The sequence below is a fragment of the Aythya marila genome (genome assembly GCF_965140915.1).
Source record: "Aythya marila genome assembly, chromosome: 6".
Taxonomy (NCBI): Eukaryota; Metazoa; Chordata; class Aves; order Anseriformes; family Anatidae; genus Aythya; species Aythya marila.
In genome coordinates, this window is record NC_139047.1 from 21,992,605 (window position 1) to 22,008,461 (window position 15,857).

Here is a 15,857-nt window from a genome sequence, read left to right on the forward strand (position 1 = left end):
AAAACTGTTAGGTTAAATGATATTAGTAATGTCAGGATTTTGCTCAATACTAAATGTTAAATGTGGCAAATCAGAATCTGGAGAAATTGCTACCTTAATCCAATGCACCTTTAGCTAAGTGTTTATCATCCTAATGCCCTTCTGCTTGATATTTACTTCTTTGGACATAGCTACCTTACTCCTTTTGCAAATCCATGTTAGCATTGATGTCATAAAGTAAGCAGAATGAATGTGTGAAATTGCTTGTAAAATTATCAAATGAAATGAATAGCAAATATGATGACTTTTTTTCTTTTTTTTCTTTTTTTTTTTTTTTTTTTTAAGTTGAATAAGGAAACTGTCAGCAATGATGCACTCTGGTAATGCTTACTAGAGCTGAACAGTATATATATAAGTCCGTGCAAAAGAGGCAGCTAGGCAGATCTCAGGATCCTCAAGGCTTTCCATAGTTCCAGAAGAGAGAGTAGCCACTCTAACTGCTACATATCACTTCAAAGAATAAAAAGGTAAGATTTACGTGAAATACTAGTACAGTTTGTTTGAGAAAGCTGAGTGCATTTTCTGTATTGCATTGTCCAATACAATACAGGTCCAGGGGCTTTCAACAAATTGGTATTTTCTTGACATTAATGTTTGAAGTTAATGACATCATCATTTAAATCTTTTAATCTATTGAATTAGTTCAACAGAGAATGATCCCAAATTGGGAAATCAACAGCTAGGACTGCAGAAGCAACTGAAAGAAGGAAGAGTAAGCATGTAAAGATGAAAGACTGGCATTGTAATAAGAATTGAAATGTGAAATAATAATTATAGATTTTTCTATTTTTATCTCATATTTATTTTATCTATTTTTATATCATATATTTAGATTCTTTAAATATTCATTCCTTGCAGCTACTTTCTAAATATGAATCAACAGGGATTAAGTTGGCATAATGCAAACAAAGTAAATGGGTTTATATAGACACTGATTGAAAACTGTCCAAGACAGCTTGCCACTCCATCACCCGAGAGATTGCCCTAGCTACAGATTGGTTTGTCTCAAACAACTGTAATTTTCCTATCACTACAAGATCTCAGAGAGAAATTTTATAGCATAAAAGTAAAAACTAAAACCTTTCAAAAGCTATTGTGATTATTTTATAAAATTTCATTATTTTTTTTGGCCTGCTATGGATTTCCTTATACTAGAACCATTATCTTTTACAGAACTTTACACAAGGCATGCAGTAGGTAAAGCACATCTACTTGGAAAAGTTATTAATAATTAGAAATAAATGCTATCTGCAATTTTCATATTAATAGAAATCTACATTACTCATTCATACATTTTCATATGAAACTATTCCCTTTTTTGCTGATGTAATTCCATACTTCTTATTTTTAAACTGGAAATAGAAACAAATCTAGCTTTTGAAAGATTCATTTTTGAAAACTCAGCAAGATTAAGCTAGTTAAAATTGTACCAAAAAAAATGTAACACTGTAGTGTGGAAAAGATATCTGCAATAAAATATATGGGAAAAACTAGAAAACAGATTGATGAAGGAAATAATACAAATTTCTAATTTCAAATGCAAAATACATATCAGAAGACAATATTTTCAATACTACAAGTTTCTGATCAATATTTGAGATCCCATTTATTATATACTTTGAGATCATATTTGTTATATACTTTCTGGCAGTTCAAACTGTGGTATGTTATGTTTTTTATCTCTAATCAAAAAAAAAAAGAAAACATTTCCATTAGTTTAATATGCATAGGAATAAACTTATTTGTTTTTGGTTGTTGTTTTTTTTATTATTTTTTTTGGTGGTGGAGCGGTAAGATTAGCTACAGTTTTCCTGCACCCTGACAATAAGATCATGTGTATTTTGGCAGTTATCTACTAGTGACTAAAATAACTAAAAACAAATATCTTATCTGGAAAATATTTTTTAACAGGAATAAACTAAAAAAAATAATATTTTTTTTCTGAGTATCTCATTCTCTATAAAATATGTTTCTGTTCCCAATAATAAAATAACAAAATTGTTATTTTAATACTGTTTTTCCTTTAACTTGTAGAAAACTGCTCTTGCTGATTTGGGTTACGAGTAACAAGTATTAAACATTGAACAAACAAAACTGATTCTAAACTTTTGAGATAATAATTTGACATAAGTTTAACAGCTGGTCAGTGCATTTGAAATGCTTATTTTATTAATGGACAGAATTCTCTTACTTGAATATTTTAATAATTTCTAAAAACTGCATCTATATATCTTCAGATTTTGATTCTCGAAAAAAAAATTTAGGAAGAAACTAAACATACATTTAATTTTAAACATATTCTTAAGGCATAATGTAGCCAATGGTAGCCAGTGAACAGTACTGTTCAGGTTCTATAGGAGTGAGGTATAAGAGAACTGAAAATCTGTTCACTGATTGCAATGGGCTTTGAATATTTATTATCAAGTTTTATATAAAAGAATAGCTTTTGGTGTCTGATACTATTATAAACAGACTGGATTAATGATGAGGCTATTTCTTCCATTCTATGTCAGTGATTTACATTTATGTAAATAATTTATGTAAATAATAAAACTGCATCATGTTTTAACAATGCTACAGGAAGCTGTAAAGTACCCAACTTTTTCTAGTTTATCAGATTAAGGAAAAGTATAACAGTCTGCTTGTGTACCATTAAGCACGGGAAATTTACTTATGTATGCTACAATAGCCAGACTCTATTTGGTGTCTAGACTCATTTATAGCTCTATCAGATAGCGGGGGGGGAGGTCATTAGATTGCAACCAAACCATTTTTGTGATCATAACAAAGTCATCTCACAAAGAATAAGGCAAAGCTTTTGTTCCATTGTTGGAAGACTAAGAAATGTGAAATTATGCATTCTGTGGGATTGACATTGGATGTCAGTGTTGCACCACCAAATTACAGCTCCAAATGAAACAGCAAAAAGAGAGTTCTATGCTATAGCTAGGGTTATAATAAGATGGAATGATTACGCATTATTTGTTGGTACTATAGGCAGGATATATGTAGGTGTAGAAATTAAATCTCATATATCAGGGCATTACAGAAGGCAGAAAAGAGTCACCATACACACTAGGAAAAGCAAGCAAAAAAATATATTGTCAGTAGCTTTTGATGGAGACAGGGAAATCCTCTCCATTGCTTAGCAGTACAATCCACCAGGATCAATTTATTTTCCCATTTTTTATCAAGGTTTTATTAAGATTTAGATTCAAAATACCTCAGTATTTTGATACTGGCATTGAGGTATTATAGTATTTATATTACTCATTAAGACTATCTTAAAAATTAGATCTCACAAAATACTAAAATCAATGTTTTCCTAACCATAGATAAAATGCCTGCCAACAGTCGAGACTTACAACTTCATTTCATAATAGATGGAAGAAACAAACTTCCAAAAAAAATTTCTTCTCTGAAGCTGGGGCATACTAGTGGGATAGAATAGAAGTCCTACAGCAGCAGGACTATTGATGCTGGAGTAAACTTTTTGCACGGCTTATTGCAGAACCATGTCCAAATCTCAAAACAGAGTAATTTATACCTTCTCTACATATAATTTCTTCAAAACTTCCACATGGCTTCCTCCAGCCCATAGTATATTTAAATCCAGCCTATTGCAGCAAGGCACTACCACAGAGAATAGACATGTTTTCTCTCAGGCTGCCGTATTTTATAAATCATTGAATTTAAGCGAACAAAGACATTGGAGCTGGAGGAGTTCAATGCAGATTACATTTAGTGGGGAGATTTATTTATTATTTTTTTTTTGCTGGGCCTTGGTTTGCCACATATAGCTTTACTTCAGTGCACTCATTTCATTTATCATTATGTTTTTCAGGCTGTAACATAAACTTCCATAGAAAAATGTCATGGATGGCAGAAAGGCTCTTTCAAATACTCAAGTATCAGTCCAAGTGCATGATGATGATATTATTTCCAGTGACATTTTGCTCTTGTGAACTCACTGCAACTTCCGTTGCTTTTAATGTGATCTATACTGATTTTAAAGTTAGAATGATTTACTGTTCATCATTCATTTAATTGGCGTTTACTCATTGAATGAATGGTATATTTAATTTCTTTGTCAAGGTCTAAAGCAGCTAACATTTTAAATTCATTTTCTTTTCTATACAGTCGTTCCAGAAATTTAAGGGATCAAAACCAATAAACAATAAATACTAACTGATTTTTTTAAGTAGGTTTCCTCTCATTTCCTGTTTATACAGATGCCCTCAGTGCAAAATACTTCTGAAACTATTAGCCATTAGGTGCTCATAGTCCTTTTTGCACAGGGTTTTGGGAGCCCAAAATGAATAGCATTTCATTTTTCAGGATTGTATGTCAACAGGCTAATATTAGTACATTAAATAATGAAAATAATAGCACATAGGGAATTAAGAAGAACATTTTTCCCACTGGTGACTATTCACTAAAAGTGAACTGCACTACTTGTATGAGTAAACCAGTCACTAATTCAAGTACTAAAGAGACACCTATCAATAAGCCATTCACTCTCCTGCAATATGTTTTCTTTCCAAAAAGGAAAAAAATTAAAGGAGCATGGAGAGTCAGGAAGAACGAATGAGGATCTGATGTGACAAAGTTCTTGACAGCAATTTGCTGCTTTTTTTTTTTTTTTTTTTTTTTTCTGGAATGCCTACCCAAGGCACTGTAGTCTCCATCCAGTTACACAAGGTCTCAATATCTTCAAGTTTAGATCAGCATTAAGGATCTTTTTGATATAATTGATTTAGTGGTATGTAAAGACGATTACATTTTTCTTTGTTGCCTTATTTCTGTTTTTACAGGCAATGAAAATGAAAAGTGTTTATTTTGTTGCTGGGCTCCTTTTAATGATAGTTCAAGGCAGCTGGCAAAATCCTCTTCAGGATACAGAGGAGAAATCAAGGTAAATTCTGTTGATCAACTTCTAGAAAGCCTTGGCCTTAACTTTGTTTTCTTATAGTTCAAAGCAAAACATACAGTGACATATATTATTCAAAGTACTTTATCTACCGTTGGATTTCTATCAATCCTTTGCAGGAATCTACCATTCCTGCAAAGTGAGGCACAGAAGTTTCACTACTTCAAACAATAGCTGCCTTAGGTATCCAAGAAGACCTTGTAACTGTGCAGTATCCAATCCACTATATTGATTAATTTTACCAGCAAGCTAGTGATCAATAATATCCCACTTTTTTTTTCTTTTTTTTTTTTTTTACCTTGTAAGACTATAAAATTATATTGTTAAAAGAAAAGTCAGTGTAGAATGTACTATAATCATTGTCTATTAACAGGTTCTAAACTTTTCTCAGATCTTTCAAAGCTTCCCAGTCTGAACCATTAGATGAATCTAGACAGCTGAATGAAGTGAAGCGTCATTCACAAGGTACATTCACCAGTGATTACAGCAAGTACTTGGACACCAGACGAGCTCAGGATTTTGTGCAGTGGTTAATGAGCACTAAAAGAAATGGGTAAGCCTTTTTGCTCACATTGCTATAGATCTCCATACACAGAAAACAGCCAAAAATCTAGTACCTGTCTGAATTCAGTTTCTTGATTTCAGCTTCCCATCACAGGTCATGTATAACCATCAAATGACTAATGTGCTTAAGGAAAATTTATATATATCATTAATATGTTATTAGAAATGAGAGCTATATGCAAAATCAGTCAAAAGGATTTGGATAAATCAAGTGTATCTGATGTTACACCCAAACTGAGACTGTATCAGCTTCTTTGGGACAGATTGTTTCAGTGAACCAACTTAGTTCAGTATGAATCATGTCAGTAAAGATAATATAAAGATGTCACCTTTGGACCTTAATAAAACTTTCCATGGTTACTCTAATCCTGAAGTTTCATTTGTGAAAAGGGAGCTAAGGTTTAATCCTTATTGACTGCTGGATTACAGATATACCATTAAGGTGTAAATTGGTGTGTCTTTTTAAAGATACACTTAAACACAAGCTAACAAGCTGAGAGCAAGGATAATGTAAGAGCATGTAATTCTATGCCCTGTGTTCTAGAAAAGATCTGTCCACAAAATAAAAAAAAATCCATTTAAATCCCTGTGGGAGCCTTTAAAATATAAAGTAATAATTTCTAGATATTGTATTAATTTAAATAATAGAATTATAGAATAGTTTGGGTTGGAAAGGACCCTAAAGATCATTTAATTCCTACCCCCTTCCCATGGACAGGGACACCTCCCACTACACCAGGTTGTTCAAAGCCCCATCCAGCTTGGCTTCCAGGGATGGGGCATCCACAGCTTCTCTGGGCAACCTGTTCCAGTGCCTCACTAACTTCATAGTAAAGAATTTCTTCCTTAAATGTGTAAGTCTGAAAGTATTTATATTCATCCATCAGTCTTGGTTGTTTATGACAATATTTAAATAATAACCAATTATCATGCTCATGCATACTCTGCAATGTACTGGTAATAATGATCCAATGATTTTGGAATTCCACTACAGCCAACAAGGACAGGAGGACAAAGAGAATGACAAATTCCCGGACCAGCTCTCAAGGTATTCTAGTTGCCACAACTCATTACTCAAAAACAAGTCAACCTCATTTCCTCATTTTCTGTTAAACAAGGAAGAAAACTAGTATTCTCTACAATGTTAACATAATACAAGAAATACCTATCAAAAGAAATTTTCTGCACCCATTTTTTATGAGGAAAGAAAGCGTCTGGCATTTATTCCTGTACATCTGTGCTATAGGTGTGTGCAATGCCTTCAGGGAATGCAATGGCATGAGAACAACAGATTTTAGCAAAGAACATACCAAGTAATAAAGGAGAGTAGAGAATAAAAAAAAAAAAATACAAATACAAAAAAGGTTGCCAAAAATCATTGTGTTAAGGGAAAGAAAACCAATTAGAATACTAAGGAAAGGTCAATTGCCAGGCACCAACTTTTGGGGGGCTGATAAAACATGATACAGTGTTTGGCCCTCAGTATTCTATCAAATTTTATACAAATTGCTCATAACAGAAAAGGAGAACACAAGACCTGCTGGAGGTCAAAATTTTGTTTCCTGACAATGATTCTGGGACAAGGTTTGAGGGTTTCAAAATTTGGAGCAAACAATAACTACAAAACACTAAGTGTTTTTGCAAAATAGATTTAAATACATATATTCATTTTACCTTTTGTTAGAAAATCCGGAGAGGGCATCTTGGATCACAAAGATCTTTCAATTCAAAACACTGTCAATATAATACAAAATCTGTGATAATGTTTGAGCTTCAGTGAAACATGTATCAACAAAATCAACATTTCATCAAAAATGTTCCAAACTAGAGTTAGCATGCTGATGGAAAATGCGGATGGTACCAAATTGGGAGGAATAGTGAAATCTCAGGAAGACAAAATATAGCTAGAGGCACTGAAAATTGGGCAGAAATTAGCAAATTCTGAAATAGAAATTCAAGGGAACTTATCTGGGAAAAATATTCCAACATATGTCTACTTCTCAGTGCAGTTTGTTTTCCTAAGGGCCAGTGTGACATAATTTTGCCATATCAGAGAAAAAAGCATGTTGGGGGAGAGGTTATTTTCTTTATTAAGCTGGAGATGATCAGGTTTGAAATTGTTCCAAGATTATCACTTGGTTGGAATTATGTGTGTCCACAAAGCAATTCAAAGTGCAGCAGACTGATATTAAAAGGGGTTAAATCTGAACAGTTTGGCTGTTTGTGCTGAATACAGAAGGACTGTCTTTAAAACTTTCTTTTAATTTTAGGTGAGCGCTCATTGAGTAGTCTTATTGAGGTAGCAAAAAGTATATCTGTAGAATACTATAAATTTTGTTGAGCAGAGCTAATTAATCTAGCAAAAAGCCTTTCCAATGCAGCTCTTTAAGCTTTCAGCACCTAATTTGATTTGCTTAGAACTAGTTCAGTTATTTCTACACAAAACTGTACTGTGTAGCACAGGCATTGCTTTTAGAATTGAAAGACAAAAATAGCAAGGGTAATTTCAGAAGCAAAGAAAACCCCTCTCTCTAATAAGAAATGTTAGTTTAGTGGGGAATATAAATTAATAGAAGTTAAAAAATACAGTCTGATCCTACAGTATTGCTCTTCTTTCAGCAATGCAATCTCCAAGCGTCATGCTGAATTTGAGAGACATGCTGAGGGCACCTACACCAGTGATATCACCTCTTATTTGGAAGGTCAAGCTGCCAAAGAATTCATTGCTTGGTTAGTGAATGGACGAGGAAGAAGAGAGTAAGAATCCATCCATTCCTATTACTAAATTTTGCCTTGCTTTCGAGGTTAGAAATCAAGTCTGATGAAACCTTGATGTGTTTTTGATGATTCTTGCTGTACTTCATGTTTCCCTTTTGTAATAGAAGACATTCTGTGGGTGTTAGACTACCATTTTAAGTTACTGTGTTCAAACACATTGAAACAAACCATTTCAGTATGCTGTTACACTCTGAAAGGTCAAGTTATACTTAAGGTCTACATATCTAAAACTAAACCAGACCTTCCTCTACTTACCACCTTTCCCACTTCACACAAGATTGCTTACAGTCTCAGCTCTCATTGAGATAATTCAAGTCACTGTCATCTTAAATTCCTTTGTTGTTGTTGTTGTTTGTTTGTTTGTTTTTCCCAACCTCTGCAGTCAATTTTCACTCTGCAGTATTTCCAAGTTTAAATTTTTGCCAATGTCACTGCCACCACAGCTGTAGTCCGTGCTCTGGTGATTATTCCCAGCAATTACTGATGTCTTCTTTTCCTCTTCCTATGATTGACAAACTCCCCAAGCTGCTGCTGCCAAAGTAACCATCATTTCCTACAACTATATCTTGTTTTCATTTTTAAGACACTTTTACTTCTTTTGCTGTGGTTTACAGATTCCAGGACTCACAGCTCCACAGTTTTGATTTACTTACATCTCTGCTTTCTTTCATGCTTATCTTGCTCTCCATATTGCATATTTCTCAAAACCTATTCACTACATTAGCTCACTCATGATCTTGTATCTTTTTTGTGTTAGTCTTACACTTGCAACAGCCTTAACTTCAGTCCCCTTCAGGCACTTTCTGTCTTATCATAGTTCCTACTCTGCAGGGTTAGGAGTTACACCATGCAAATGACACTGCCCACTTTTTAACTGTTCTGTATTTATATGTGCCTTTAGACTGTAAGCTCTTCGGGGCAAGGATTTCATCCTATAATTATATATTCTACTAGCTGTAAAGTATTATGTAAGTCTTTCGTTCTATATAAAGATAATAAATAACAATAACAATAAAATATCATCTGTAAGACAAGATTGTGTGTTGTAGTCAAGGAAGTCTAATTAGGTAAAAGTAAATTTTGGAAATAATGATGATTTCCTGAAAAAAATAATTAGTGATTTCCTGAGTTAAATGAATGAGGTCCGCTATACAGATAAGGGAAAGGCTGGTGCCACTTCATAGTGATCTGCAGTTGTTTTTTCTGTACTTTCATTTTCATGAACAGAGATAGGGTTTTTTAGTATTTGTAAGAAAGAGATTACAACTGAGCTAATGAACTGAGCTTAGAAACCTATATGGACAATTACACAGAGCAGCCTCCTGCTTCCCAGTATTTAGCATTATTTGTAGTCAGACTTGCATATAGCTTTCCCTAATATCAATTAATGAAAAGAGACAGTCTGCCTGTCACTGATCCCAGAGCATAGTGTGCTTCAGTATCAGCACACCTTATTGGAACCCATTAAAATCTCCCTTTCTTTGATGGGTTGAAACAAGCTTTCTAAATAAGGCCCTTGGCACAACAGTTTTCCAGTGGTAAAAAAGGTAGAGAGCAAGAATCAGGATCTGATTCCAAATACAAAATTCAATTGTGGAAAAAAAAAATAGATTTTATACATATATTGATTGTAATTCAGGTATTTTACACCCTCCCAAATTGCTGCTTTTACCGTCTAAACGTTTATGAAGTATAAAGTAAGTATAAAACTAAGACTTTGTAAATCAAACAAAAAAAGTTTGAAAATTTGACTATAATGTTTTAGTACTGATATTTCTTTTTAAAAAATATTCTTAGTAAGTTTTATTGTGATAAATTATTTTTTCAGTAAATTATTATTTACTGTGAGTTTTATTGATGCCTAGTCTACTTAGTGTAGTCTGAGTTATGGTTTTGCATGTATGGCTTTTTCAAAAAAATCATAGAGAGGAATCTAGACTTACCTAAATGAAGAGTCCTGCCTGGTAAAGGGAAACTTTTATTCTTTCTTCTGTTGTTAAAATAATGCTTCAAAATATGTGCTTTGTGCTATACTTTGGCCATAACATCTGGCTCAACCTTTAACTCCTTAAAACCACAGGAAATGTATTAAGACCCTGTAATAAGGCCCTCTTAAACAGTTTGTTTATTTTGATCTGAAAATTGCTTCATAATTTCTTCCCTTTAAAGTTTCCCAGAAAAAACTCTTGTAGCTGAAGAAATGGGCCGAAGATACGCAGATGGCACTTTCACAAGTGATATCAACAAAATCCTGGATGACATGGCTGCCAAAGAGTTCCTAAAATGGCTGATTAACACAAAAGTTACCCAAAGGTGCTTAAATTTTGATAATATTTATATTAATATATTGGGGTTTTAAATGTATATGTCACATGTAGGGAAAATACAGCTCATTTTTCTCTTAACTATTGAGATATATGCGTAAACATGTTACAAACTTTATTTTACAGACAGTGCTGAACAATGATAAGACACTATAAACAGAAGCCATTCCAAATACAAATTGTATTTTGCATCAGTGGTGAACCTGGTGAACCTATTTGATAATTTCCTATTTAACTTCAGCGGAGTTTTGCCACTTACCAGAAGTGAGGTCATATTAAATTACTGAAAAATAAAATTCTCCTTTGCCATGGGCATTAAAAAATCAGAAATGTTTATTGGGAAAATGACACCAAATTCATTATTCTTTAAAGACTGTGATATAAAACTGCCTTAAATTGTGGCTTGACATTAGGGAATAAGGTACTGCTATATGAGTTCCTGATGGCTAACAACTTAAGAACCCTGTTTTAATTTTCCTGTAAATAGGTAAATGCTGATGGAAAAGCAACATTTTCTATCCGAGCTCTGCAAACAAGTTAATATTTTAGGATTATTTGCTAACATTAGCAAAGGATTTCAAAAAAATAATAAAATGCTCACTTGAGGCACTTATGAATGGCAAGATTTTCTAAAATGTTGGATATCCATTGCAAAAGTTTATTACTTTTAGTCTTTTGACTACTAAAGGACCCTAAATCACTAGTTGATCTTGAAAATCTAGTACAAGACATACTGTCTCAAAAAATGTAGAAGTTATCATTCAAACACATTTTTGACTAACTTTTTCATATTTTTGTGTTTGTTTGTGGTTAAGCACTGAAACAGTTTGAGATAATCATCTATATGAGACTATTAAAAAGATTTTCCTTTCAGAGTAATTGTTGTCTCTAATTGTAATTAGAGAGAGGCATCGAGGGGTTTGTGGAACTAACATCTACTAACTTAACAAGAAAAAATGTTTGACAGGTATTTCATAAGTCTTGGGAGATTTATAATATGTTCTAATTGCCTTTTTTTTTTTTCCCAGGGATCTTTTGGAAGAATACCAGTAAAAATGCAGAATAAAAATGGGATAAATGAAGATCTTCATCAACTGCCAGTTATTAAGAGATTCTGAAATCTGTATTGTTATTTACATTCAGTGTAACAAAGCTATGTCACCTTGCATGCCAGGAATTAATTGTAGTGTTGTTTAGTGTTGCCAAAAGACTATATATATGGAATGCCTGTTGTCTGAGGGATGGCTGTCTTAATAGCTTTAAGACTATGAAAGTTCCACATTTTCATATTTTCCATTTATTATGACTGAAATAATTCCATTTATATTTACATATGAAATTATTTTTCTAAAAAGCTGACATACAATGATTCAATTGTCAATTATATGCGATATTTTTAACGGTCTGGCAGTTGCAAATGTCTGAGAAGTGAATATCCCTGTTGAAACCTTTGTTATAAAAAGGCTAAGCTTTAAGGATATTAAATGATAGCCTTAAATAAATTTTTTCAAGCTTCTTTTCTGTTGACTTTTAATGTGTATATCCCTTCTGCCTATTTTAATTTTATTCTAATATGTTAGTGTCACTGAGATCTTGGAAGTGGTTTGTTTGGAATCATAAAACAAAACCAATGTTTTGCTTGGTCACTTTTTCTCCATAATGGTTTCCTGACAAGAGATGTATGAACTTTGCATTATCCTTAGTTAAAAAAGAAATAATGTAAGATAAAGCTAGAGGTGGAAGCAAGACTGAACAGTACTCATTAGCATAACATTTTGTTTCTCAGCAAAAGCAGAAGGACAGCTTTGAAAGATGCTAAGTGCAATATACTTTCTTAGAGTGGAAAGTCTTCCACCCAGTTTCTTCAGGTTTTATATGATTGCCACCTTAAATGGCCCTGGAATCACTCTTATTTGTGTTGTATTCTTTTCTTCCTTCTTCCTCTGAAAACCATTGTGCCCATCATCTCTTGCAGTTAGCAGCATTGCACTAAAACATATTAGAACTACTGTTATTTCAGTGCCTTCATTCTGGTCTCAGTGTTTCTAGCAGTCCAAACTCTTTTATACTCTTTTATATTTTTGTAAGTACAGTAGTAGCTGCAACTCTTTAACAGACTCAGATGCTTTTATGCACCTATTACTTCTTAAGAATCCCCAAACTCCTTTTTTGTCCTTTGCCATAATAGCAGCATGCCAGGTATCTATACTAAAATGCCCCGATCTACAGGTGTTGGATCAGAATTGGAACCTATAAATTTGGCTAAGAATTACTAGTATTGCTTTGAGTCTCCTTTGTTTTTCAAATACACCTACAATTTTCAGTAGTGGTCTGGAATCCTCCCAATGTACTATAAGGCACCAATATTCTGTAATTTCACATCAGGACTGATCATACCCAACTTTGCACCTAGAACAGTTTTTTGACAGTAACAGATACTTTTTCTATTAACCCAATTTAAAACTATTAAAACTCAGTTGAACTTTGCTCTTAAAATAACTATCAGAGCATCCAAAATATCATTGGAGGTTAAAAGGGGGAAAGGAGGGAGGAATGTAAATGTGTTGTATGTTTAACCTAATTTGCATAGAGTGGTTTGATACCAAGTACAGTTATACACAGCTGGATCCATATGGTCCAGGCTGAGATGGTACAATTAACTCTTTTATTTCTATAGACTGAGAAAATGTCTTTAATGTGTTTTACTCCATTATGTCCAGGATATTCTGTATTCTGAAGGTCAGGATTCCTGAATTACCAATTGTTGTGTCTGTCCCCAGTGTACTTGAGTATCTTCTGATGATGGCTTAGTCATCTATGTAAGTACTGTTTTCCACATTTTTACAAATTATGTTTTTATGAACAGAAGGGATATAAATAACGTTCTCAAAGTTATGCAGGTTGCTTGGAACACAACAAAAATATTTAAACTGTAATTTTCTGAGTCCCAATTTAGAGCATGAATCAAAAGACACCCTTTCTTCAGAAATCAGATGAAGTTAAGCAAGCTCCAGAAGTTCCAAACACAAGTTTTAGCAGAACTGGACTAGGAATTACGTACCCTGAAATAACAAGGTCATTTGGAATCAAGCACAAGGTACGTGCCAAATATTTCTTGTACATACTAGATGTAATTAAGATAATGGTATAAATGTAAATAAGTAGCATTCACTTCTTCAAAAAGTGTCTGTACTAGACAATAGCTATTCACGTCTTCAGGCTGATAGAAAGCAGAATAGCTGCAGCAGTCAAGGCTACAGAGAATTGCTATTTATATTTTAATCTTAATTTTGTACTCTAGTAAGGGAGAGATCTTGCCTTTCTAAGGCCTTTTGCTGTGAGTGGTATATTTGTAGAAAAATTTAGGAATTTGAGAGTGGCCTTGAGACTGCTTTTAAATAATAAATGTTCTTCAAAGTCTCCAGGCAATGAAGCAACAGCTGTCTGTTATTATTTTGATTGCATTCCCTGTGGTCCTCTGCTTGTATGAGGGGGGCTTCAATTTGCTCTGTACAAGTAAAGGAAGGGAAGTGTGACTGCCAAAGAGAATCTTGCTCAGGAGCACATTGCAGCATTACATACAGGGATACGCCCTCATCCACTCTCAGAAACATTAATCCTTCTTTCACCCTTTTCAGTCAAGGACCAAAACTGCATACAGCTTGCTAAAATCAAATGTCCAGGTGTGCATAAGGGATCTTGACTTTTATGCTACGAAGGATGACACTGTTATGATGCCCCTCTACACCTTGAGTAAGATTTATGTCTACAGAGTTAGGCTATGGATCCCATCTTATGGGAAACACATTGTAAATGTATCATAGATGCAGCTTATGGTGCAACAACTATTTTTTTTTGTTTTAATTCTCTCCCCACTGACTTCTTCACTCTACTAGAAAACTGAACCTTATACCTTCTTTAAGATGTATGAAAACAGTACCACTGCGCCAGATACTTTGACTTTGTTGTGTATATGCAGTTTCTAAAATTGCATATTCTGTGCATTCATGCAGATATTTAGAATCCTCTGTGCTACCCAGAATTCCAGCGACTTTATATTCAAAAGTGTTCCCAATATTTTCTCCTTTATTAACTATATTTGGACCTTAATTCTACAGCTTCCTTCCTATATTCCAGTCTATTTGTTAAGTATCTGGAAAAATAAGCATGTTCAAGAAACAAAACAAAACAAAACAAACAAAAAAACTAATTGTAATTAAATATCATATTTCAATTTTCTTTCCCTTTTTTCTTAAACTCTTTTCCTCTGAACACACAAAAAAAAAGAACAGAAACTTGAGATACTATAACCATTCAATTGTGCTCTGTGGGCATGTGACAAGAATTTTCAGTTGCCAGAAAATTCATTTTTTAGAGAAAAATACATAAACTTGAAAGAACTAAATGACAGCTGCTATTAGCCACATCAAAATGACTGTTCCAATGATAATAACCACAGGAAGCAAGTTGTTTTGTTTTGTTTTCTTATTTGTTTTCCTGATTTACAGTTAACTCTCTTCACAGTACTCTCATTGTAATGAAGAATTACCAAACTGTCCTTATGCTATTTCAGCATAAAAAGGAAATTCCTGGGGGGGGGAAAAAAAAAAAAAAAAAAAAAAAAGATATATTTGTTACCAAAAGACACACTTCACTCAAGTGGAGCTTGAACACTCTTCAGTGCTAACAGCATTTTTGCTTTTTCTTCCTCACAGCATGTTTGAATTGAGCTATGGAATTAGTGTAAAACTTTTCCTAGCACTCACTTTGTCTCCTGTAGCCATATGTTGAGACATCTGGAATACATTATTGCATCTGTAAAATAGACTGTATATATCTTAGTCCCAAACAATTTTGTTGTTGTTGTTCTGCAGAACAGAGCTTATTTTTTTTCCATTTTTCCTATTGGACTTCTCCAGATATTTATGGAGGGAAGATTCAATTAAATATAAGAGCCTTGAGTTCTACTGAGGCTAGAAGCCTGAAAGAGACATCACATCTGGCATGTCCACCAAGTGTGTAGGGAAGCCAGCCTTAAGGCTGAAAGCTGCATTTTGGTTCTTTCTAGTAAGTAGCTCTTCTTAGTTATACAACTTGCTTAACCTTATTCTTAATGAATACTTTTGTGTTCAGCATACAGTATGATGAACAACTATGGTTTCTCAATTTTTATTGTGTAGCAGCCACTGCTGAATATTCATTTCATTAATCTCTTGGCATCA

General features: G+C 33.5%; 1 protein-coding gene across 1 annotated transcript; it reads left to right on the forward strand.

Moving 5' to 3' along the window:
• The first annotated feature begins 281 nt into the window (after positions 1-281).
• GCG (glucagon) lies at positions 282-12,153 on the forward strand. The gene is made up of 7 exons (XM_082763931.1): positions 282-506; positions 4,854-4,954; positions 5,361-5,522; positions 6,528-6,581; positions 8,153-8,290; positions 10,481-10,624; positions 11,664-12,153. The coding sequence occupies exons 2-7, from the start codon at positions 4,857-4,859 to the stop codon at positions 11,686-11,688; spliced, it is 621 nt and encodes a 206-aa protein (XP_082620057.1). The 5' UTR covers positions 282-506; positions 4,854-4,856; the 3' UTR covers positions 11,689-12,153.
• The last annotated feature ends 3,704 nt before the right edge of the window (positions 12,154-15,857 follow it).